General features: G+C 41.5%; 1 protein-coding gene across 5 annotated transcripts in view; it reads left to right on the top strand.

Annotated features, from left to right (window-relative positions):
* The first annotated feature begins 1,296 nt into the window (after positions 1-1,296).
* Positions 1,297-27,337, top strand: part of SPEN (spen family transcriptional repressor) — a 192,989-nt gene continuing 166,948 nt past the window's right edge. For 3 of the 5 annotated variants that reach the window (XM_033921336.1, XM_033921338.1, XM_033921335.1), the window contains exon 1: positions 1,297-1,868. In XM_033921336.1, the coding sequence (XP_033777227.1) occupies positions 1,786-1,868 (83 nt within the window). In that variant the 5' untranslated portion in view covers positions 1,297-1,785. The remainder of the gene's footprint in view (positions 1,869-27,337) is intronic. The other 2 variants (XM_033921340.1, XM_033921339.1) reach the window with 1 other exon arrangement.

Below are 27,337 nucleotides of genomic sequence, written 5' to 3'. Positions count from 1 at the left end.
AAACAAATGCTTGTAAGTTCTTCTTTACCCGTGTGGTGGACACCTGGAATGCGCTTCCAGAGGGCGTAATAGGGCAGAGTACAGTACTGGGGTTCAAGAAAGGATTGGACAATTTCCTGCTGGAAAAGGGGATATAGGGGTTTAGATAGAGGATACTACACAGGTCCTGGACCTGTTGGGCCGCCGCATGAGCAGACTGCTGGGCACGATGGACCCCAGGTCTGACCCAGCAGAGGCATTGCTTATGTTGTTATGTAGATCCTCTGTGCTCATCCCACGCTTCTTTGAATTCAGTCACAGTTTTCCTGTCCACCGCCTCTCTCAGGAGCGCATTCCAGGCATCCACCACCCTCTCCGTAAAGTAGATTTTCCTAACATTGCCTTTGAATCTACCACCCCTCAACCTCAAATTATGTCCTCTGGTTTTATCATTTTCCTTTCTCTGGAAAAGATTTTGTTCTATGTTAATACCCTTCAAGTATTTGAACGTCTGACTCCTATCTCCCCTGTCCCTCCTTTCCTAGGGTATACATATTCAGAGCTTCCAGTCTCTCCTCATATGTCTTCTGGCGCAAGCCTCCTATCATTTTCGTTGCCCTCCTCTGGAGCGTTTCAAGTCTTCTTACGTCCTTCCCCAGATACGGTATCCAAAACAATACTCCAAGTGGGGCCTTACCAATGACCTGTCCAGGGGCATCAACATCTTCTTCCTTCTACTGGCTACGCCTCTATACAGCCCAGCATCCCAACGAGATGGTTGGATAGGCTGGAGTTAGCGATGAGGGAAACTCCAGAAGTTGGGACCCAAGGACAGTACCAGGCGAAGAAATAAAGGGCAATTTAATTATGCATTTATAATGTGTGTCAGTGTTGGGCAGAATGGATGGGCCCTTCAGACGTTGTTAAAGATGAAGAGAGTTTGGAGGGGATGCCTCAGTCCCATGAGTGGGGAGGGAGAAGGCTACTCCTTCCCTCCTGTCCATGGCTACTAGAGAGAAAACGGGAATGGAACAACGCAAGACAGGCCAGGGACCTACGCCCAAGCACACTCACTTCTGCGCCTGCGTGCGCCCTTTTCGCCGGCCTGCCCAGGTCACGCGGAGGGGACAGGCGAGAGTGTTGGGCTAACGCACACAGTGGAGGCTCGAGAGAGCGCGAACGACGCATGCGCACCGCCCCTACCCTGCGTCTTGCCAATTTACACACACACGCTCCCCCCCCTTTTTTTTTTTTTTGTTTTTTACCACCCCTCCCCCACCCGCCCACAGCTTGGCACTGGAGTCCCTCCTGCAGGCCGAGTTTTCCGCGCGTGCGCAGAAGCTGCGGCGCGAGAGGGGTCGGTTTGTGTGTGTGTGTGTGTGACTGAGCGAGCGAGCGAGTGAGTGAGAGAGAGAGAGGGAGCGCGCGCGAGCTGAGGAGTTCCGAGTCCTGCGTACGTATGTGTGCGAGAGAGAGAAGAGAGACTGCGCAGCCGAGACAGCAGGAGCGTCCGTCCCTCCGGCAGACCACGGGCAGGAAGAAAAAGAAAGAGCGAGCAGTGCAAGCGCCGCCGCCCGAGGGATTACAGAGCGCCGCGGCCCGGGCCATGGTGGCAGCGCGTCGCCTTCGGCTCTAGCCCGCAGGATTCCGTCTCCTCAACGTCTCAGGCTTCGCACGCGCGCACGCTCTTTCGGCCGCGGTCGGTCGCCCGCGCGCGTGCGCGCCACGGGGGGAGGGGGGCGGCGGGGGGAGGAGGAGGAGGAGGAGGAGGAGGAAGAAGAAGAGGAGCCGGGACATCAGCCCAGCATGGTCCGGGAAACCAGGCACCTCTGGGTGGGCAACTTACCTGAGAACGTGCGGGAGGAAAAAATCATCGAGCATTTTAAACGGTGAGTGGCCCCCGGGGGGGGAAGGGGGGAGGGGATAACGAATCTCAGCCAAAAGTATCCGAGGGAAAAAAAGAAAGAGGCTGCCAGAAATGACAGGGAGGGGGGGGGGGCTGAGGAGTTCCCCCAGGGCAGAAAAAGGCAAAAGCCAGAGGCCCCAGTGACATTTGTCTGGACCCCCCCGGACATTTGATCTTGAGCGATGGCGATAAAGAATCCTTTCCTTTCACTGGCGTGATTTGCTCTGGCTGCTATTTCGAGAGAAAATGACGGAGCATCGTTAACAGTGAGTCACGGGCTCCTTTGCTTAAAAGAAATGCAGCAAAATAGGGTTTCAAAAATGACCGATTCCCTCCATTTCTTAAAAAAGTTCAGCTCGTGCATATGCTTTTTAATAGCTCTACCAGGGAGTCCTTTAAAAGAGTGACTCTGCACAATCGTGAACATTCCTCGCTCGTGCAAAGGGCGAGCCCGGGGAGCGCTGCAAATGTAAAATAGCAGCTCATTTCCCTGCATCTTGCCAAATGCGCGCAAAACCCCGATTTAAGCCCCTTTAAGAGAGAAGTGACAGAATAGGAGCAAATGGATTTACAGATAAAGATCGGCTGGGGGAAATTTACATGCACACACGTGGATTGCGGTGTGTGGCGTGGAGAAGAAATGCTCTGCAAAAAGCTGCCCCAGTCCTGCCTGCCAGGGCTGCAATGTGCGGCTCTGGTGCAACGGCGCTGGCTGCTATGAATGGCATTTCTAAAATGGCGGCTAGGATGGTGTGTGGGAAACACTAGGCGCTTCGGATCCTGTTCAAGCAGGTGACTTCTGAAAGGCACATTGGCTGCTCTAAGGACTTGGCTTGCTCCTTTGGGGGCTTCGTGATTAAAATCAACCTTGGGGATTTTCTTCCACCACAAATGCACTTGAAACGGGTAGACTGCAAAATAAAAGCAGAAAATAAAGGGCCTTTCCGTGCTTCAGAAAAAACTAGCTTGACAGACGAAATTGTAGGTTTGGGAGGATACTGTCAAACAAATCTTGCTTAAAACGTACATTTATTTTACAATTGCCTTAAAATGCTGCTGATCTCAAGGGTTCTTTCGTTTTAAACGAAACGATGATTTCCCCCTTTTGTACAGTTCATAAAATGTTGCATGCTAAGTTGCTATGGTAGTGTTGCTTAGAGATGCTGAAGGCAGGGTTGGAAAATGCCAAAGTCCCTATCGTTAATGACCTTTTTCAATCTGAGCATTGTTTTTAGATTGAAAGCCAACAAGTGTGAGCTAGCTAGCCTCTGATTAGCCTAACTTTATAGCTTTGAATTATTTGTAGAGTGTTGGAAGATGCCGATTTATTTCCCCAGTACTTTTGCTTACACGATGGTCTTCAGTCAGGTTTACTGCTTGTGCTGTACTTTGAATACTTGTATTAAAGGAGAACTCCTTTGGTGTTCATAGGATGTCTTGTTTATATGTATGGGAGAAGTGTGTGCACAGCTAAATCAGGTAGTTAGCAATAGATTGTTCATCTCATAATTTATTACTGGTTAGGCTACATGATTTGCTTAAGCTCATTAAATGTCTGTTCAAAGACCTGTATCAAGATGTGTAGCTTTATAGTGTTTTTTCTTTTTCCGCTATGTTGCTAAATTGGAACAATATTTATAACATAGTGCTCATTGAATAGCCTTGTGCTTGTATATGTAATTATGCAGGTTATGTGAGCTAAGCCTTAACTGAAAAGAAGATTTGAGTGCTTTTGTTTAGAGTGAAGCTGGATAAATCAAATTATCAGGTTCCCACCCATCCCCCCAGTGTGACTAGAGTAAAGGATATGCAAAGCAGCTGAGCAGGCAGAATTGCTTGTGACTTCCAGAATAGAGAGTTTGTCAAAATGTGCTCTTAAATAATAGAAGTTTGGATACTCTGGGCAGTTGATCTTATCTGAAATTCCGACATAATTTTAATATTTAATTATGCACTTTCATGGTAGGATCCATTAAGGTCTCCTGTTTAAATTTCAACACATTCTTAAGCTCATATATTTTTTTTAGCTTGCTATCCCTAAATAACTTCCAAAATAACTTTTATTTCATGTCTTCTCCATGCAAAATATTCTGAACTGGGTATTTTTGGTGTGAGTATGTGAGTACAGTTTTCAGACAGTAGGCTTCATTAGTTATTTGTGTAACAGCTGGTTACTGTTAAAAAAAATTAATTTTTTGCATTGTTTGAGGCTGAATTGAAGCGATAAACAGCCTTTGTGGACAGGAAAATACCTATTGTATTTGGATGTACTGCAACTTGTTTTTAGGTACAACTGAAAAAGCTGTGAGTTAAATCCAAAAATCTCTTCCATTGTAGTGTAGATTTCAGGTGTTTGGTTAGAGTGAAGGAGTAGCCCGGTATATCATAAATGAATACACTTGAAAACTTGGGTTAGTGCAGCAGCCTGAGAACCTGGGGAAAGTGGTTGGATTCCCACTTCAGCTCCTTGTGACTCTGGCCAAGTCACTTAACCCTCCATTGCCCCGGGTATAAAATAAGTACCTGTATATAATATGTAAACCGCTTTGATTGTAACTGCAGAAAGGAGAGTATATCAAGTCCCATTCCCTTTTAACCCTCCATTGCCCCGGGTATAAAATAAGTACCTGTATATAATATGTAAACCGCTTTGATTGTAACTGCAGAAAGGAGAGTATATCAAGTCCCATTCCCTTTCCCTATATTGGGATGTGTTGAGGTTTGCAGAGAGAGGTTCAGTATGGCAATGGAATTTGATATACTGCCTTTCTGTGGTTACAATCAGTTTACACATTATTTACAGGTACAGTAAACTCTGATAACCGGAACTCAAGCAACCAGCAAAAAAAAAAAAAAAAGAAAATATAAGAAATACTGTAATACTTTAAATAAAAATAAAATCAATTTCTGGTGAGAATTTAAGTGTAAACTTGGCATGCCACACCAGAGTATATGCACGCTTTGCCTATCACATGTCCGATAGTTTATTTGGAACAGTTTATGGTCTGTAAGTCTGTCTGTCTAACCCATTATTTAAAATTTTAAACGATATGTTTAAATACATGTTTAAAAAAAAATCTTATTAATGTTGTATCTCGCTTAGTAAAACTAAATAAGCAATTCATCAAACTAAAATAAAACTTGAAACTACGGAGTATAATATTAGTTAGGCCTGTTTTTTAACAGTTGCTCTCAAGCAACCAGAAAATACATTTTTCCAGCATCTATCAATGCCCTAGGGTGCTGATTAACTGAGTCTTCTGTACTTATTTGTCCTGAGGTAGTGGAGAGTTAAGTGACTTGGCCAGAGTCACAAGAAGCTGCAGTAGGAATCGAACCCAGTTCCTTGGAGAAGTAACATAATGGTATGATGATAGCAATTCATAACATTGTGCACAAAAATTTCAGGGGCTTTTGTTTTAAAATCACTTGTTTAGAAGAAAAATAACTGACTCTTGGCACTGGTTGGTAGGAAACAGAATAAGATTGTTCAGCTGCAACTTTAAATATGCCCCATTATATAGGTTTTTGAATAATTGTCCTCAGATCTTTGTGTTATACATGCAAATTTAGCTGAGATTTTCACAGATTCTATGCTACTGCAAGGCGATCAACCAGAAAATTAGCAGCTTAAATTGTTGTTGTTCTGTACCATAACTCTCCTATATAAATGGGAACAAATATTTGTGCTTCCTGACAGAAATACTACAGCTTCGGTAGTAGACTTCTATGGTCTGTGCTCTGATCGTGGTCAGATAGGCCAGTGCCAGCAGGTTTCTATGGTTTGTGGATGGAGAGATTTGGAGGGCTGGAGTGGGGCTTCAATGATATCTTCAGTAGCTGGAGAACAAGGCTAGAGCTGGGCAGACTTCTACAGTCTGTGCTCTGAAAATGGCAAGGACATATCAAGATCAAGTATGCACGTGTTCACATCATACCTTATGTTATGAGATTGTCTTGTTGGGCAGACTAGATGGACCGTACAGGTCTTTTATCTGCTATGTTATTATGTATGCTACTAGAAAGTTCAGATAAGAAGCCATAAATGAGTTTTTATAATGATAATATAGCTTATTGAAACCTTTGTTGACAAATCTGTTTATAATAAGAGCACTATGTGGGTATTATTTCATTTTCTTGCTTCCTGTATTCAGTTGTAGAATGTAAAATATCTGATGATGAAAATCCTGATATAGTCATGAAATTAATTATGTAAACACTTCAGGCTTGTTTGTCTTTTTGGGAAGAATATTTTTCCTCTCAAATTTTAATACAATTATTTATAAGAATAAACATGTTTTTAAAAGCATAATATTTATATTTCTTTTGTTGCCAGTGGAAGAAAATATAATAAAATTGATTAAATTTAAAGGACATGTCCTCTGCAAAACAGCAATGGAAAAACCTTTCCACTTTTTTTTTTTTTTTTTTTTAAATTTGTGGATTGGAATGATTGCCTTTCTTACAGAAAGGCTAGCTTGTGTTAAGAACATAAGAATAGCCTTATTGGTTTAGACCAATGATCCATCAGGCCCAGTAGCCCATCCTTACGGTAGCCAATCCAGGTCATTAGTACCTGGCCCAAAACCCCAAAGAGTAGCAACATTCCATGTGTTGCATAAAATGGAGAGAGTATTATCCTATAAATGAACTGATGATATTGAAATATTTTTAACTTGCCCTCTCATCAATAAAAATATTTTATAAACAAAACTGATTTTTAAAGACTAAGGAGCCCTTATACTAAAGTGCTTTAATGTGCAATTTCTGTGCTGTATGACAGCATGTGCTAATTTTAATTTGCATGTAAATGCATGCTGTGTTAGGAGGCAGGTTATGGGCAAATAATGAATGTGGACTACATGCTAAAGCTAGCATATGGTACTTAATGCAGACTGTCAATTCTGCAGTTAATGTGGGTGCACTGTGTCCTCATGAGGAAGCATTATAGTAAATTAATCTGTACTAACTGCAAATAGACTAATGCCTTAGCTGCAGAGGACATACTGGGCACACCTTAAGTCATTGCATAACCTTTGCACTTAACTGTGCTTGTTACGATTCAATAGGTGCAAGAACGTAACTGCACTTTAATGAAAGGGTCCCAAAATAATGCATTTAGACTGAGAAAGCACCTCTGAAAACTGATGATGTAAAGTTTGCTGTGAGAATTTTCACTTGCTGGCTTGTTTTAAGGATTATCATTTCCCTTATTCCTCCTAGAGTTTTTCCACCATCATACAACTATGTAGCTGACTGGTTTATTTTGCAGCTTGGATATATATAACTTAGAAGACTGCAGTTGAACAATTCAAAGTTGTTCTTTTTTTTTCTCTCCAGTACTGATAGATATCTGTACAGCTCTGCAACTAAGAGATTGGTCCCTTTATAAGTGGCAGATCTAATGTATGCTATTTATTGCTGATTCTTTGCTCAAGCACTGGGCTAGTTGCTTCCCTAATAAAAAAAAAACCAAAAAAAACCTACCCAAAACATTAAGAATGGTATAATTTGTGGCACTAAAAATCAGATGCATTGTGATATAAAGAGGTGATTCCATATGTTTCTGCATCCTAAAATATTTTGTAAGCACTGAGGGCTTGATTTATGATATCCTTTTCTCCCCTTTTGGGGTTAATTTGCTAAAGCATTTTCACATATAATCATGCTTTACATGCAAAAAAGGGTCATTATAAAATTATGTGACTGAATAAATTTTGAAGCACACCTATACAATGGAATGTACATAAATTAATGTGGATGTTTTCTGGCAGTAAACTTTGGGCAGGGTTGTAATGTGCATGCTATATTTTATAAAGTAGCTGATAATCTGAGTAGAGTATAAACACACATTTACCTTCCATGTGTCTGTGGGAGAAGGCTTTGTAAGTCAGACCCTACATAACGGAGATAAAAAAAACAAACAGTTGACTAAAATACGTCATTCTGTTAATCTCATTGGGGGGGGGGGGTAGAAAGGAATAAAATAGTCTGTGGTAAAAAAAAAAGATTTAATCCTGTCTCCATGTTTCTTAGTTGTGAACTCTTAATTCCTGAGTGATGTTTGTTTGCAAGCATGTAATGAAACACAGTGACTCTAATTAGAAAATGAATGATAACAATGGAAGAACTATGGCTGGTACTGGTCAGATTTGCACAGTCTGTGTGCCATATATAGAAATACAGTTTAGGCTGTGGAGGGCTTAGATATGAACTCCAGTAATTTGGAACAAGGGGATGCTGCTGGGCAGATTTTAGGGTATCTTATAAATGATAGGCTACAGCAATGTTCTTCAACCTTTTTACACCTATGGACCAGCGGAAATAAAATAATTATTTTGTGGACCGGCACCGGTCCTTGGACCGGCGGTTGAAGAACACTGATATAATCTCATTAGCAACACATAATTAACCACAAAATTAAACTACACAAAGCACACTGTATGCTTCTCAACTTTCATTCCTACCAGAACACAGATAATCCCTATGCAAATACAGGACCAAAAACTAAAAGTACTAATGTATACAAACGAAACCCTAAGATTCAAGACTGTATGCTGTACAACCCCAGAGAAAAGAAACAAATGCATTTCTTCCTGAACAGTGCAAAATATAGACAGTAGATGTAAATTCTCAAAGTTGACACAATTCAATCACTAAATTGAAAATAAAATCATTCCCCCTACCTATGTTGTCTCCCTACCCTCCATGCTGTGCCTTAATTAGGTGCCTCCCTTTGGCAAATGTCTTACCTTATGGCCTGCTTCTGCCTGGCCGCTTTATGCTGCCCGTGGTGTGCAGGGCCGGCACGTACCTTGGGCCTGAGGAGATCAGGGGGGGCCCGATGAGCTGGGTACCCCTGTGTCTCCCTCCTGTGCAATCAATGCAGTGTTTTCATTGCTGCCCTCGTTGTTATCTTTTGGCTGGCTTCCTCTTCCTCACTGCCACAGTGCACAAAGCTGAAGGGGGTATCCTGCGTCTGAACCGAAAGCCTTCTCTTTGATGTCGCAACATCAGAGGGAAGGGTTTTGGATGAGGCGCGGGACGTGCGAGGAGCTGCCACCTGCGGCTTTGTGCACAATGCGGCAGTGAGGAAGAGGGAGCTAGATAGAAGATAACTGGGGGCGGCAATGAAAACGCCACATTGATTGCACAGGAGGAAGACACATGGGTACCCAGTTCATCGGGCCCTCCTGATCTCCTCAGGCTTGAGGCACGGACCGGCACTGGTCTGCGGACTGGCGTTTGAAGAACACTGGGCTAGAGTGAGCTTTGACAGCAACTTCAATAGTTGAAACTTTGAAAGGACAGTCCTGTGCAAACTTCTACAGTCTATGGCAAAGAAATACAAAAGAAAAGAGACAATTCAATTTAATCATGAATTTATAATGAGTGTAACTATTGGGCAGATAGGATGGACCCTTCAGATCTTTATCTGCTGTCATTTACTACCGTGTTTCCCCAAAAATAAGACACTCATATTAATTTGGGGACCACTAGGTCTTATTTTCAGGGTAGGTCTTATTTTTCTCATGTACAATGATCATCTCTCCCTTCCTCTCCTCCACTCCCAATTCTTCCTATTTCCTTTCTCTTCCCCACATGTGCAGCATCTCTTTTCCCCTCTCACCCATCCCCTTGTGCAATATCTTTCTATTATTCCCTCCCATCCCTTGTGCAGCAGAACCCTTGCAGCTTCTGTCTCTCCCTCCCTCCCATCCCTTGTGCAGCAGAACCCTTGCAGTTTCTGTCTCTCTCACTCTCTCCCATCTCTTGTGCAGCAGAACCCTTGCAGCTTCTGTCACTCCCTCCCATCTCTTGTGCAGTAGAACCCTTGCAGCTTCTATCCCCCCGCTGCGCACCCCCCCCACTCCGCTGACCTTTCCATCTCTTCTCCGCCACTGCAAGACCGAAATACCTTGTAACAAACGGCAATGTCGGCAGCATTCTAGACAGGCTGCATCGGGCCTTCTGCCTGGGCGTTCCTCTGCCGCATCACTGTTGTCATTAGCAACGCAGCACAAGGAACCCCTGGCGAGAGAAGACCTGAAGCAGCCTGTCTAGATTGCTGCCGACGTCATTTGTTACAAGGTATTTCGGTCTCGCGATTGGTGGGGGAGAGATGAAAGGGTCAGCGGCGGGCAGGAAAAGGGGAAGCTCTGCTGCCGGTGACTAGGGCTTATTTTCGGGGAAACACGGCATGTATGCCCTGGTGTGAATGCTGGGTGGAGGAAGTGTGGAACAAGGCTCAGCAAGAGGAAAAGGGGAGACTGCTCAAAACGGGGAGAGAAACAGTGGGAGTGCAGGTGGAAGGGGTGAAGGTTGTATCTGGTGAATTTGCAAGGCTCTCGGCAAGAAAACTAGTTGTTTGCTGTCTGCTAGAGAAGGGGGAAAGGAAAGGAGATGGGATTTGATATACCACCATTTTGTGGTTACAATCAAATCAGTTTACATGGAGGACATTAGAATCAGTGTGAGCTTGGAAGATGTTCCAAAACCAGAGTCTACATGCAAGAGGAGAAAAACTAAGCAGTATTAGGAGGAAATTAAAAGAGATAACGCCACATTCCTCTATGAAATTTATGAATACATTTGGAATTTGATAAGATTCCACTTCACAGGCTAGCTTGTTTTTTTTTTTTTTTTTTTCAAAGGTATTTGGTATTACAGTTGTAAGAATCAATACATTTTAGTGTTTGCATAAGCAGTTGATTTTAATATCTTGAATTTGTCCTGCTGTTTGAACTTGAAGATTCAACTTCAAATAAAATAGCCAGAAATCTGCTGGAGTAACTTTAATAAGTAGTAACATTTATTTATTTGAGCTTTAGTAGCTCACAGCTTTTATTTTTGTATCTCTTAAGTTCTTAAAACTCCAGCGTGGAGATACTGATAAAAGGTTTATGCAGTCTTAAGACTTTTCACTATATCTTAACTGTTCCAAGTTTTACTTCTGTGTGAAATATGATTATTAGGATGAGTAGTCGAATATGGTGAAATAATCTTGATATGTTAAACTCGCACCTTTCTGGGTCATAGCAAATGGTTGTTACTGTTAAGGTTCTTTATAATTTTTTTTGTTTGTGTATTATGATCCTTATAGTCAGTTCAAAGTCTAAAGTACAGCACAATTGAAATGATTTCAGAATTTGTTGCCATCCTTTTTTTTTTCTTTTTATAATTTAGCTTGGAAATTTTCAGTACTGGAGTAGTTTAAGGTGAATTATATTGGGGTAAGGGGATTTCCTGATCGCCCTTGCCAAACTTTTCCAAATAGAAACATGATGGTAGATAAAGGGCAAACGGTCCATCCAGTCTGCCTATTTGCAGCATCCATTATCTTCTTTCCCTGAGAGATCCCACATGCCTGTCCTACGTTTTCTTGAACACACACATTCTCACACGTTGGCTGGCTGGCGAAATGTGTAAGTTTGTGTGAGCTGCCTGTTTGCAGCCTTTTAACTACTTGGATTTTTTGTGATTTCATATTGTTGGCACTTTATGATGCATGTTGGATTTCCCATGTGCAGAAACAAGCATTGCTTCAGCAACTCTATTTTTCAAAACATCATTCCAGTGTTCTTCTGCAAAGCTTCGAGACGATTACCACTTGACAATATACAGTAATCATATATACTTGTTGCAGGCTCTTTCAACCGAAACACGGACTGTATTGGTCTGTTTTAATCAATATATTTGGAAGAACTCCTTCAGCATTGAGACTTAATTCTGTGAAGTAATTCCTGGTTGATTTGTATTGTTCCATCCTCACTTTTCTGGATCTTGTCCATTTATTGTGGGTTTTGTTTCCTTGCTTTATTTGTGGCATTTACCACAGAACACCTGTGTGTGTGCCTTTTATGCTGTGTTAAGCTTTAGCTTATGTAGGCACATTACATCAAAAATCTCATGTAAGGTCTCGGGTTATGATTGAACAACTGGTCAAAGAAGAATGATGTCAGTGTAGCTATACAAATATAACCCTAACCTATCTAGGGAATTACCAGGTTATTTGAGGTAATTGAATTCTGAGGTCTTTTCTACTCTGCTGTATAAGTGTCTTGTACTCTGAATAGTATTTTCTTTGTGCTTTATACAAGGGTCATTTCATAAATAATGCATACTATTTTTAAAAATTTACATGTTTTAATTTTTTTTTTCAAGTATTTCTTTACAGTCCTTCACTATAGTCTCCCTGCTTTGCAATGACCGAGTCCCAACGTCCGGGAAGCTTCATTATTCCATCCAAGAAAAAAATCTTCCAGAGATGTAAAACGATGTCCACGCATAGGTTGTTTCAACTTTGGAAAAAGATTGAAGTCTGGTGGAATCATGTCTGGACTGTAGGGAGCATGAGGTAACACCTCCTAGACGTATTTGCATAGTTTTTCAATGATGACATTCCCTATGTGTGGGCAAGCATTGTCATGAAGAATGAGTGGCCCAGCCAAGAGCAACTGAGTTCGGGTTTTGTGCATTTTTCGCAAAATAAATTCATAATACATTGCTGTGACACTTCTTCCACATGTGACTGTCTGTAATGATGATGCCTTCATGATCATAAGCAAAAATCATCATTTGTTTGCTTTTTGATTGAACTCGTCAACATTTTTTTGGCCGTGGAGAAGATGGAGCGCTCCACTTATCATTGAAAAACTATACAAATACAGCTGGGAGGTGTTACCTCATGCTCCCTACAGTCAAGATATGAGTCCACCAGACTTCGACCTTTTTCCAAAGTTGAAACAACCTATGCGTGGACATCATTTTGCATCTCTAAAAGAGCTATTTTCCATCGATATCCGAGCCATTTGGCAACTGAGCAAAAACGATGTCTTGGATGGAATAATGAAGCTTCCTGGAGGATGGGACTCGGTCATTGCAAAGCAGGGAGACTAAAAAATGTAAACTAAAAAAAAAAATAGTATACATTATTTTTGAAATGACACTCATAGTTCACTAAACTTTAAGGGCTCCTTTTACTAAGGAATAGCGTGTGCTACATTGCCCCGCGCGCTAGATCTTAACGCCAGCATTGAGCTTGCGTTAGTTCTAGAAGCGTAGCGTGTGGTAATTTCCTGTGTGTGCTAAAAATGCTAGTGCACCTTAGAAAAAGGAGCCCTAAATCTAAAAAAGAAGTTTGTAAATAGATATGAAGATTGATTTTTAGGTGTTCCTTTCTTTAAATTTATTTACAGCTTTCTAGTGTTGATACAATAATAACCTAATTTTTAAGTATTTAATGTGTTTTTCTCCATAGTCAGTGGCTTTATTTCTGTGTATGTGACAATATACTGACAAGATTTTTCACTGCAGACATACTTTAGGTCTTTAATGTCTTACCTACAGAATTCATACATCTTGTATGGAATAGTTTAGGGGCATAAGCTATTTGTGAGTCCTCTTCCTGTACTGTTGCCAAATCTTCTACTTATTTTCCAAAAGAAAATTGTTGAAAGCTGACTTGAAGGCTACTGTTCCAGGGGGAGTTGTGTGCTTTGTCTTACTGACATGTTGGCCTGTATCAGTCAAATATCTGATGAATGGCACTCATTGTTTGTGATAAGGAAGAAAAACAGCATTGAAAAAATGCTAAAAAAATAAAAAGCAGGCTGGAAAAATCACAGCTGCCAATTTACAGGTTGAGTAAAACCAATAATGGAGAGCTTCTAATTCATCTTCACTTGGAATAAACGCAGGATTAGACTAGTTGTCAGCTAGTACAATGACTCTTGTATCAAGTAAAAAGACTCATAGATTTATGTTTATAGATTCTTCTTTGTGGGGGTGGAGGAGGGAATTGATATTTTTTTAGTGGGTTAATAGTATGCTGTCAGTACATTACATAAGATTAGTAAGATAATTACAGGCAAGAGGACTGTAGGGCTTTTTACTTTTTTCTGCGATAGTAAATTTTTTTCCATTTTTGCATATGGAATATTGTGAAGCAAATTATTGAGCAGAATTTAGCTGTGCAGCATTTTTGGTAAAATATTTTAAGGCTATTTACATATAGTTGAAAGGATGCGAGCCAAATCACAGTGATTTTAGAATTGTGCGTTTCTTTGTGAAACCTTTGATACAAACCAATCCATTTTTCAACTGTTACTGGCTAGAACATCAACCTACCAGTTTACAGTAGCTTGCTATCATTTTTGTATTGGTGTGTGTAAAAAAAAATAAAATAATAATAATATCTATCTATCTATCTATCTATAAGAACCATTGCTGCTCCTGCTCATTTTATTAATGTATTCTACTGCAGTAATCCTGTCTTGTGATGCAGCACTGCAGATACCCTTTTCTTCCTCCTCCCAGAGCTAGAAAAACATGGGAGTGAATGAAGTGCAATTCCCTGGCAGCTGCCAAGCCTGGAATGCAGAGAGTAGCCAAAGGGTGTGGCTCAGATCAATAGACAGATCTCCACTGTGTACAAGAAGCATAGTCATTGCAGAAGTTGAAACAGTTGGACAGTTATGCTATTATTGTGGAAATAAGTTATGCTTATTGAAAATGATACAGGATTAGAGTTCGGATTTTAGAAGAAAGCTGTAAATTTTTAAAAAATTATTTCCATGAGGAATTTAGAGATACAACCTTAGATTACATGGGCATTCTATTCAGGATATCTGAATAACTAATTCAAATTTAAATTCTCCTAATGGTTTGCATTTTCAAGGAAAGACTTTTTTTTTTTTAAAAAGATGGCTTTGAACTAGAAACGAGAAACAGATCTGGGACTTAGGGCTCCTTTTACAAAGCCACGCTAGCGGGGTTAACGCGCGCGACTTTTCATCACATGCTAACCCCTGCGCTGGACAAAAACTACCGCCTGCTCAAGAGGAGGCAGTAGTGGCTAGCGCATCCGATGGTTAAGCGCGCGCTATTACTTGGTATCCTATTTCAGCCTAGACCACCCATCCAAACTCACACGTAGAACCCACCTGTTTAGCTATCCTACCCTAAAGGCCTGCCATTACAAAAGATATCTAAATAGAACTCTTGCTTTCCAAGCAGGTCAGCTCAATGACTGGCTGGCCCACATCATCTCACGCACTTCATCCTACTTAAACTTCAGGAAATTACTAAAAACTAATCTTTTCACCCGAATCACACCCTAACCCCCTATGCCATTCCCTGGCCTCTTCTATCTCACCATGTCCTTTACACAGATCGTCTTGATCTTCTTCCCTGTACCATTTATTACCCTGATTGCATCTATCCTCGCTGATTGTACCATTCTTCGCCGATTGTACCACCGTTCGCTGATTGTTCTATTTTTATCTGTTTGTACCATTGTACCAATTTCGCTGATTGTCCAGCCCTTCTTCGTTGTAAACCGCCTCGAACTACTATGGCTTTGGCGGTATATAAGAAATAAAATTATTATTATTATTATTAAACTGCTAGCGCTCCTTTGTAAAAGGAGCCTTTAGATTTTCCTCTGTCAGTGACTTTTAGTTAATGTCATAATTGTGGAATCCAATTAAAACAGTTTTTTCAACTTAATTGATTTATTTAATTTCTTAATACCACCTACAACAACCCAAAAAGCTATCACTGGTGAATATTCAAGTACAGTAGGTATATTTCTCTCTCTGGAGAGCTCATAATCTGAGATTGTACCAGAAGCAGTGGAGGATTATATAAGTAACTTTTCTAAGATCACAAAGAGCAGCAGTGGGACTTTAACTGAGATTCTATTCCATTTCCTTTTCATCCTGCTAGACCAGCTCAAATGAAAGGGTTTTGTCCCCCAAACAGCAGATGGAAGTAGAAAACCTGCACTCTTCCAGTGACATCATCAATATATGCAGTTTGAAACTCTTCTCTACATCCAGCAGATGGTGTATATTGGCTTGATGCAGCAGGTTTCTTTTGCTAGGTCTGACTCCAGTCCTTGGCCTGTGTCCCTTGCAGTTGAGCCAGATTGCTCCTGAGGTTTGGGCCACAGTCCTTTAGCTTGAAGGAGTCTGATACCAGAGCCCTGAGATTTAGCTGATAGATTTGCGCTTGGAGAGGTAGATTGGCAAAGATCCTTATGAGACCTCTACCTGTGCGAGTGTTGTGTGAAGTCTCCTCCTGCCACCCAGGGTGCCCCCATAGATCATTAAAAAAAAAAAAATATCTTGATTTGGATGATGTTATTTCCCTAGCTGTTTTCTAGGGAATGAGTTACTTTAAAATAAAAAAGAGAGAAGAAACTACCTGTAGTGAGGTGAATCTTGGGGTTGGAGCCTACTAATCAGCAGTGGCAACCAGAACCTTGTGGATGACCACCATACTCCAAGGCAAGAGATGCATGGCCTGCAGGGATTGGAGTCAGAGCAGTGCCATATGTTCCTTTTGATTTTCATGTGATGGGGCAGCTGTTGTTTGATCCCTGAGGAAACCTAGGGACCTGTTAAGAGAAGTGCAATGATGCCACATCTCCTTTGAGTCCCCCAGTGCCAGACATGGGTTTCCTTTCTTTGTCAGAAATGGCAGCCATTTTAATTCTGGTCCACCAAAATGTAAGCATAAGAACATAAGAATTTGCTGCTGCTGGGTCAGACCAGTGATCCATTGAGCCCAGCAGTCCGCTTCTGCGGTGGCCCCCAGGTCAAAGACAAGTGCCCTGAGATAAGCCCTACCTGCTTACGTACTGGTTTACTGGAAAGCTGAACACCTACAGCCCTACTACATAAAACTACTCTGGCTGCCCATAGTCGCCAGAATTAAGTTTAAATTAAGCATTATGGCCTTCAAGATCTTATCTAACTAAATTGTACACCCTACTTTAGGGTGCTTCAAATAGATAGTCTACTTGAAACCTGATGCAACTCAAATTCCCATCATACAAAAGTGTCAAGTTCACAAGGAAATGTATGTTGTCCATCCAATACCAACTAACAAAGTGCTGGAACCTCCTGATCACGTTATATTCCTGAGATTCAGAAAACTTCTAAAAGCCCATTTGTATTAAGATGGAAAACCAACCACGAACACACTATAGTTATTAACAGGACTGACCCAACACTCACCAACTAATGAAATTCCCTGAGAATGATGCTGTACCTACCTTAAAGTTAATGTAATGATATCTATAGCCACTTTTGTACATTGTAACCTTGTATATTATAGCCTTCTGGGTGACTTGTAACTGTATCTATAATTATTATGCATATTGTAACCTCCTAGATATCATGACCTAGCTTTTTAATACTGTAACGAATAGGTAATGGTGGAATAGAAAACAGTTGTCGGCACGCGCCTTTGTCTTCCGCGGTTTTGACCTGACACCGAAACTGGGCCTCTTCTCCTTTGAAAAGAGAAGACTGAAAGGGGACATGATCGAAACATTCAAGATATTGAAGGGAATTGACATAGTAGAGAAAGAGAGATTGTTCACTCTCTCCAAGGTGAAGAGAACGAGAAGGCACTCGCTAAAGTTAAAAGGGAATAGATTCCGTATAAACGTAAGGAAGTTCTTCTTCACCCAGAGATTGGTAGAAATCTGGAACGCTCTTCCAGAGGCTGTTATAGGGGAAAGTTCCTGCTGGAACAAAACATATGCAGGTAAAGCCAGACTCAAATAGGGCACTGGTCTTTGACCTAAGGGCCGCTGCATGAGCAGACTGTTGGGCGCGATGGACCACAGGTCTGACCCAGCAGCGGCAAATCTTATGTTATGTCATTTGTTCACCCTCTCCAAGGTAAAGAGAAGATAGGGCACTCTCTGAAGTTAAAAGGGGATAGATTCCGTACCAACGTAAGGAAGTTCTTCATCCAGAGAGTGTTGGAGAACTGGAATGCTCTCCTGGAGTCTATTATAAGGGAAAAACATGCTCCAGGGATTCAAGACAAGGTTGGACAAGTTCCTGCTGAACATGAACGAACGCAGGTAGGGCTGGTCTCAGTTAGGGCACAGGTTTCGACCTGGAGGCTGCTGCGTGAGTGGACTGCTGGGCGCGATGGACCACTGGTCTGACCCAGCAGCAGCAAATTCTTATGTTCTTATGCTTACATTTTGGTGGACCAGAATTAAAATGGCTGCCATTTCTGACAAAGAAAGGAAACCCATGTCTGGCACTGGGGGACTCAAAGGAGATGTGGCATCATTGCACTTCTCTTAACAGGTCCCTAGGTTTCCTCAGGGATCAAACAACAGCTGCCCCATCACATGAAAATCAAAAGGAACATATGGCACTGCTCTGACTCCAATCCCAGCGGCAATTCTTATGTTCTTATGTTATCAGATTTTCTGAATCTGGGGAATTCCTCAAATCACATCTCCCAGCAATCAAAAATTTCATCGCTTCTGTTCCAGACTATACTTTCCTCATTGTCTGGAGATGGATGCTTTTTTCCTTCGTCGGGCAAACAAATTTCTCCTATGCATTCCCTCCAATTCCTCTAATAGGGAAGACTTTGTTCAAACTGCGACAAGAACCTGCCACCATGATCCTCATAGCTTCAAGGTTGCCGAGACAACTCTGGTTTTCCCTTTTCCTTTGGCTCAGTGTAATTGAACCCATTCCGCTGAAAATGTTTCCAACTTTGCTGACTCAGAACGAAGGGTCCCTTCTCCATCCCAATCTCCATTCTTTTAACATTCACAGCCTGATACTTCTCTCCCAATGGATAGATGAATTCACTCTCTGCTCCAGTATCAGCTATAATAGATGCTTCCAGGAAACAGTCCACATAGCGCTGTTACTGTTTCAAGTGGACTTGTTAAATCCTTTGGTGTAACCAGCAAGCAAGCATTTATTTATTTTTAAAATTTTTATACCGTTTTTATCCAAAATGGTTTACAAGGAGTTACATACATAAAATGTTAAGTCTATGCAAAATAAGAAGATAAAATAGACATGTTCAGTCTAGCATAAAACCAATTGCACAGAAAAATGCATCAGCAAATAGTTGAGTCTTCAACATTTTCCTAAAAGAATTCCTCTCTCTACATTTTCGAATCTGACCAACAAGGCCATTCCATAGCTTGACTCCTGCACATGTAAAAGTCATGGCATTCATATCTACATGTTTAAGGTTGGCCTTTGTTTTCAGCAATGTAGCACCTGCAGAATGCAGGGATCTATGTGGTTGATAACGAGACATCATATTCTTAAAAATTTCGGGCATCGTACCGTTCGTAATGCAACTGGCAACCAATGCAGTTGTCGAAGATATAGGGTAATATGCTCATATCTTGATGATCCAGTTATCAATCTGGATGCGGCATTCTGGACCACCTGCAATGCCCTACACCTGGTCTTAGTTATTCCCAGGTACAGGACATTGCTGTAATCTAGCCGTAACAAGACCATTGCTTGTACAACAGCACGGAAGTCAGATGATGACAACATTGGTTTCACACAGTACAGTAAATGTATCTGTGCAAAACATATTTGCACTGTTTTTACAACTTGACAATTCAAAGTAAGCCATGGGTCCAATTTTACTCCCAGGACTGTCATGGACTCTCTCACCAATAGTACCTTATCCATTACTTTTAATGTTTTTGGCCAGTTATCGTGGTCCGGTTTCCCCACAAGCATTATTACCTCAGTCTTGTCTACATTCAATCTTAAACCCTGCTTCTCTATTCATCCTGTAATTTCACTCATAATTACTCAGCAACTTTTCTAACCCATCTCCCCATACACACACTGGGAAGAAAAAAATGATATCATCCGCATATATGCAGTATTTGACTCCTAAAGATTGAAACAACTGACCAATGGTAGACATATAGATATTAAATAGCAGTGCTGAAAGTGCCAAACCTTGAACTCCACTCCTCACCTGAAAATTACTCAATCTTAGTCCCATTCCTTACTTGAAAAGTACGGTTTATCAAGTACTTCTTTAGCATTTAAAGACAGTACCACACATCCCAAGATCTTCCAATCTCTGCAATAATTTCTGAAGCTCTATAGAATCAAAGGCTCCTGATATGTCCAAGGATATCAAGCAGAAGGTTACATGTTGGTCCAACCCTATGCGCAAAATATCTAATAATGATATCAATAAGAGCTCTACACTATGGGCTTTTCTGAAATCAAATTGGTTATAGTCCAAGTAGTCAGTTTCTTTCACAAAATCATCCAACTGAGTCAAGACAGTCTTCTCCAGGACTTTACCAATAAAAGGTACTATAGAAATTGGTCTAAAATTTTTCATAACAGTATCCAGGCCTTTCCGTTTCAAAGCTGGTCTTACAGTTGATTGTTTGCAGTCCTTGGGAAAAACTCCCTCTCTCAGTGATTTATTAACTATTTTTGTTATCTCAGGAGACACCTGGATAGCACGCGTAGGTGTACAACTGCGAATTGCATTACACACCTCCTTCTCACCTACATTATCAAATTCTATCCATCTTCCTGGCTTATTATCTATTTCCTTATCCAAACTATCATCCAGTGAGTGAGGTTGATTTCCTACCATTTTACCATCTTAGAATTGTGCATATTTCTCTTCATCAAGATCATAACATGCTACAGCACCATCATACCCATCAACCAAATACTTGACTGTAGCAAATAGTTCTTGCGGTCGATTTAAAACACTTACAACTCGTTGTTTATAAGAATGATTCTTTTCATTTTCACATAGGCTTAGATATTCCGTCAAAACGTAACTTAAAATTCATGATCATCTACAGCTTTAGTCCTATGCCATAAACGTTCTGCTCTTCTCACCTCACTCCTTACCTGAAATATTGCCTAATCTGCATGGACAAGATTTATGTTTACCTCAAGACATGTCCTGTCATCCATTCTGGATTATCTTTTACATCTCTCCAACTCTGGTCTAAAGATAACTTCAGTAAGGGTGTATCTCTGTGCTATCAGTGCCTTTCATATACCTCTGAACAATAAACCTTTGGCTACACACCTGTTGGTTTCCAGATTCATGAAATGTTTTTCATTTCAAACCTCCAATCCACCAGTTTCTTGGAGCCTCAATGTTGTACTCTTCACTTTGATGAAGCCTCCATTTGAACCTCTTGTGACTTCATCTCTTAAGCACCTTACTTGGAAAACTTTTTCTTTATCTGCATCACTCCCTTATTGCAGAGTCAGTGAACTTCAAGCACTTTTCTTAGATCTACCTTATACAGCATTCTATCATGACAGTGTGGTCCTTGGCACACGCCTCAGATTCCTACCTAAGGTAGTCTCAAGACTTTCATGTCAACCAGTCTATAGATCTGCCTTTCCTCTTCCCAAGGCCGCACTCCCACCCTGGTGAAGTTACACTGCACACATTGTACTGTAAACATGCTTTGGCTTACTACCTGGATCATACCAAGCCTCATAGAACTTCCACTCAATTATTCTTGTCATTTGATCCTAACAGATTGGGAGCTCCTGTGACCTAAAGAACAATCTATACATGGTTCGTGGATTGTACCGAACGTCCCCATCTCTGTATGTGAAGTGTGATTCTGACTGCCCGTATTACAGACCTCCATCTTTGGATGTAGAGCTCAACTTCTAGATGTGGCACATGGCTCCACCTAGCAGTCCAGCTTGACCCTATCCCTGGCTGTGGCGCATGGCTGCACCCAGCAGTATAGCTTCCATCTCTGAATATAGAGTGTTGCATCACCTGTTTGGCATGACTTTCTCTAAATGTAGAAAACAGCTCTACCTTGCAGTACTGCATGTCTCTTTCTCTAGATGTGTAGAACATGGTTTTACCTGGCTGTTTAGTATAGCTCTGTCTATATATAGAACATGACCCTGCCTGGCTATTTCATATGGATTTCATATGGTTCCTCCTGACTGTTCAGTGTGAATCCTTATCTAGGGATGGAACGCAGCACTACGTAGCTGTTAAGCATGGTTCCCTCTCTGTATGTTGGACACAGCTCCTCTTGCCTGTTCAGCATGGCTCCATCTCTGGATGTAGAGCATGGCCCCCAGCTGCTTGTTTGGCATGGCTCCATTTCTGGATGTAGAGTGTGGCTCCCATCGGGCTGGTCATAGAAACATAGAAGATGACGGCAGAAAAGGGCTACAGCCCATCAAGTCTGCCCACTCTGCTTACCCACCCCCTGTCTATGCCCTAATGACCCAATTTCCTTATCTTGACCCTCGTAGGGATCCCACATGGGTATCCCATTTATTCTTAAAGTCTGGCACGCTGTCTGCCTCGATCACCTGCACTGGAAGCTTGTTCCAATGATCAACCACTCTCTCTGTGAAGAAATACTTTCTGGTGTCGCCATGAAATTTTCCGCCCCTGAGTTTAAGCGGGTGCCCTCTTGTGGCCGAGGGTCCCTTGAGAAAGAAAATATCATCTTCCACTTCGACACGTCCCGTGAGGTACTTAAATTTTTCGATCATGTCTCCCCTCTTCCTACGTTCCTCAAGAGTGTAGAGCTGCAATTTGTTTAGTCTCTCTTCGTATGAGAGATCCTTGAGCCCCGAGATCATCCGTGGTCAGCGTGGCTTCATCGGGCTGGACAGTACAGCTCCATCCCTGGATGTGGAGTGTGGCTCCCATTTCTGGATGTGGAGCGTGGATCCATTTGGCAGTGGCTCCATTGCTGCAAGCTGTGCGCTATTTCATAGCTATATGTTGCACACTGATCCATCACTTGAGACCGTGTGCGGCTCCATCATAGAGCACAACTTGGTTGCTTACTGTTGAGTGTAGACCTATTTCGGACTGCTGTGCACAGCTCCATTTCTGGTGTCTAGCGCAATTCCTTGTCTGGCTGTTGGGCACAGCAAGATACCTTCCTTGGTTGTTGAGTGTATCCTTGGCGCTGCTCCATCCTTAGAGGGGGGGGGGCGTGCACATCTTCATCCTTGATGTGTGCCTAGACTTTAGACTTTGGACACTTATTCATCCTTTGTGCCATGGAGTTTGCATCCTTCTCTCCTCTGGGTGCACTGGCAGTTCAGATTCGTTTTGTTTGACACTGAATTTTGGCAGGTTTGTCCTAGCGGTTTAGTTCTTTGCATTGAGTGGAACAGGTCTCTCTCTTTGGAGGCCTGATGTTTGTGATCATTCCTTTGGTGGAGTAGCGCTTCTTTGGTTTTGGTGGTCCTTATGTTGTTTCTTGGAGATGGTGGTTCTACTTTTGTTCATCCTTCAATTCCTAGGGGGATGGTGGACTGCTCGGCAGGGTATTTTCTCCTTTTTATGTTCTGTTCGCTGTCCCGCCCTACTGAAGCCTGCTTTGCTACATCCCAGTCTCTGGATTCATCTGCTACTCATGACAAAGAAAGAAAATTTTTGTCTTATCTGATTATTTACTTTCCTTTAAAAATCATATTATTAGCCAGGCCCACACATGAAAAATTAAAAACACTCTTCTGTAGCTCACGCCATCTTTATCTTCTTATTGATAATCTGGACAAGAAAAACAAGCTTTCTCGCTTTATTGGGTCCCAAACAATTTCTCAGTTTGGAATTAATGAGTTCAAACGAAGAGAATATTCTTTCTTTGCCAGCAGAAGAGGCTATTAGTGTTAAAAGTGAAATCATTATTTTAACAGTCTCTAAATCCAAGTGCGTAATAAGTGAACTCTTAGTTCACTTGTGTGACTTTGTTAAAACATCTTTGGCAAACATATATTTCTTGAATAGAGCTAGATACACTAAAAAGAGTCATTAAGACCGTGCGGGTTGTTGTAGGTTTTTTGTGTGTTTTTTTTTGGTCGATTTCTAAACGGCAGTTGATGTTCAAATGGCTTCCCATGCAAATGAGTTTTGCGGAGGTCTTCTGTAATCCCATCTGATTAGTCATTTAGAAATTGGCGCTCTCACATGTGCAGAGAAGGTTTGGGGAAGCCCAAATAGCTGAGCGGCAGGGGAAACCCTAAAGCAGTTTCCTGCCACTCAGCTGTTTGGGCCTTTTTTCATTTTTTTTAATGGCACAGATGTTGTGCATGTGTTACATATGTACAATATCTGCCCCATAGAAAAAAGCGAGTCGATTCCCCCCCCCAACAACCCACAGAAGAAAAATAGAGAAGCAGGAGGGATGCCACTCCATCTTGCCACCGCGACCATCCCTGCTGATCCGACTACTCCATGCCAGGACCCCCTTCCCCGTCCTTAGAAAAAAATTGGCAGGAGGGATGCCCTCTCCCTCCTGCCGCCGCTATGACCCTCCCCTCCCACTGAACTGACAACCCCTTGCCAGGAACCCCTCCCCTTCCCCACTCCCCGTCCTTAGAAAAAAATTGGCAGGAGGGATGCCCACTCTAGAGATTGACATGGGGACAAATTTGTCACCGTCCCCACAGGAACTTAATTTCCCCGTCTCAACCCCATGAGCTTTGTCCCTGCCCTATTCCTGTAAGTTCTGCCCTAACTGCACAAGCCTCGGGGACAAATTTGTCACCGTCCCTGCAGGAACTCGATTTACCCGTCCCAACCCAACGAGTTTTGTCCATGTCCCTGTCCCATTCCTGTAAGTTCTGCCCTAACTGCACAAGCCTCGAACACTTATGATTTTAAAGTGTTTGATGCTTGTGCAGATGAGGCATGGAATGGAGCAGGGACAGAAAAAGAACTTGCAGGGATGGGATGGAAAAATGAGTTCCTGTGGGCATGGGGAAAAATTTGTCCCTGTGTCATTCTCTAGCCAACTCCCTCCAGCCTCAGCCCTCCTGGCTCTTACTACACCCCCTGAATCCCACCCCCTGGTACCTCTAAAGAGGTACAAGGAGGATATGCACAACTTCACATCTTATTTAGATTAAAACTGATGCTCCTGCCTGTGGATTTTCGCTCTATCGTTCAAGCCTTATTATTATCTTGAATTGATTACTGCAATCTTTTGTATCGGATTGTCAAAGAAAACATGCAAACCTGTCCAACTTTTAATGACTTCAACAGTTAGATTGATAATGGGCATTCCTAGGGTTGCCCATATTATTCAAATCTTAAAAGCTCTCCACTGGTTACCTGTTCAGATAATTTGCTGTAAAGCTCTGTCTGTCATTCATAAAATAATGTACTCCTCCTCTTCTACTTTTTTTCAAAGCTTGTGGGAAATTTATCAACCTGCAAGATGTTTGAGATCTGAGGGAGAAATGTTGATCATCAGTTTTAAAAGAAAATGGAATTCGTTATGTTAAATCTAGAATATCGATTTTCTCACTTGCCAGTAAGAATCTTTGGAATTTAATTCCAGGTATAATAAGATTATACAAAGATCGTGTGTCTTAAGAAAATGTTATACTGTTTAAACTCGACAGTGATCTTAACCATCTGTGATAGTAAACACCTAATATCATTCAGCTTTTTGGAACCTCAGGCCACCACTCAGAGCTCAAACTCGTTCATTGCTCTAAGCTTTATGTGGAAGCTCCTCATTGGATCCTTTTATGTTTTCTAACCTCTTTTTTGCTTTTGTAATAAATTTTTTTGTTATTTCTTAAACAGTTTCATATAAACTAAGAGCTTAAAATATTAAGCACTACTTAGCTTGATCTTGTGGTCTTTGGCTACGGGGAATTTCACACCAACATGTTTCGCTGGATAGCTTTATCAAGGTTTTACCCCTTTCAAATTTTCCGCCAAAACTTGTGACCACTTCTCCACTTCTCTTTTTTGTGGAGAAGTGGTCACAAGTTTTGGCGGAAAATTTGAAAGGGGTAAAACCTTGATAAAGCTATCCAGCGAAACATGTTGGTGTGAAATTCCCCGTAGCCAAAGACCACAAGATCAAGCTAAGTAGTGCTTAATATTTTAAGCTCTTAGTTTATATGAAACTGTTTAAGAAATAACAAAAAAATTTATTACAAAAGCAAAAAAGAGGTTAGAAAACATAAAAGGATCCAATGAGGAGCTTCCACATAAAGCTTAGAGCAATGAACGAGTTTGAGCTCTGAGTGGTGGCCTGAGGTTCCAAAAAGCTGAATGATATTAGGTGTTTACTATCACAGATGGTTAAGATCACTGTCGAGTTTAAACAGTATAATTATTGAAAAAACCACCTAAATAAATCAATAATAATTGTGCATTGTAAGCTTATTTAAGAAAATGTTAAACACAATTATTTGTGACCGCCTTTCTTTAACTCTGTGGTTATTTGTTTTAGATTTAAAGAATTCTGTATTAAGGAAATTTGTGAGGAATACTTATTTGTTTACTGCATTTTACAATGTTTGTGCTTGAAATGGTTCATAGTCGCGCGCTGACAATCGAGAACTGACAATTCAGCACAAGAAAGAAACGCGCCGCGGGAAAACTTAGTTTTAAAGAGCTCAGAAGCGGGATGTGAGTGGGGAATTTGAAGCAGTAATGAACAATTTATACAAGTATACAAACTACGCACTCAGGAAACCACACTCTAGAGAGCAGTAAATGCTCAGAAATTGAACAACAAGTGCATAAAGTAAAGGCGCACTAATCATGAAGACTCCCTCGGCAGACTGGCAGGAGGTTTTTTTTTAGCCGCATCAAGAGGACTCGCACATGTTTTTGTGTGTGAATCCTCCCTTGGGAGTGGAATAAGTTTGAGTAGTTTTAAGAAAATGTTGAAGAAACATCTCTTCTGTAAGATGAAATATGGGGTTTGATCTATAGTTTTTTGATGTGAGGTGCTGGTAGCCTCTTTGTAATTTTAGGAGGCTTTATAATTATCATTATTATGTTTTATTGATGTTCTGTTTGTTGTAATGTATGTGATTCTGTTTGTGTATGTGTACTCTATTGGGACCCACCTTGGGAAAGGCGCGATATAAATAAATCCAAGTGAGTCAAATAAGTGCCAGCCATTCTATGTGAAAACCTTGAGGGCGGCAGGATAGAGCTACATAAAGCGTTTTCAGTTGTAGAGGCCCGTGCAGACTGGATTAACCCTTCCGCTATTTCAACAGTTCCACTGAATAATTTTGAATATGCGTACAGTGGCACCCTCAAAGCAGAGTGAATCTTTCTTTGCTTTATATATTTTCAATAATGCTGCTTTATAGGCATAGTTGTGAATTTTAGCAATTACAATATGCAGACGTTGCCAATTCTCTAGTTTTTTACCCAAGCGGTGCACTCTTTCGAGACTCACCGGTCCAACAGAGTCAAGGAGAGGCAGTTCCGTCCATAACCAGTGCTCTAAAGTTGGTAGTAGCTGTGCATCCAAGATGGTTTCGGGCAGGCGGATGAAGCGCAGATTGTCCTTGCAGGAGTGATCTTCCAGTTTAAGTTCCTCAACCTGTAATTGTAGCTGTTCTTACAGGGTGGATAACTCCGTCGATGTTGTGCCCGCTACTTCCTCGACCGTTGCTATGCGAAATTCCAATTCTCTGGTTTGCCATGTTTCAGCAAGACACTTATGTGGGTCTTGGCTGAATATCGGCTGGGATCTATTTTCTCTCTAAACGGAGCACCTGCGCTATCAATCATATATTCTTGGAGTGTTGCTCACAAAAATACTTGCAAATCTGGAAAATTGTTGGGTTTTAGAACTTGTTTATAAAAATTTTTTTTAGAGCTTGTCAC

This window comes from Geotrypetes seraphini, chromosome 15 (assembly GCF_902459505.1).
Source record: "Geotrypetes seraphini chromosome 15, aGeoSer1.1, whole genome shotgun sequence".
Lineage (NCBI taxonomy): Eukaryota > Metazoa > Chordata > Amphibia > Gymnophiona > Dermophiidae > Geotrypetes > Geotrypetes seraphini.
This window is presented reverse-complemented; position numbering and strand designations above follow the sequence as displayed.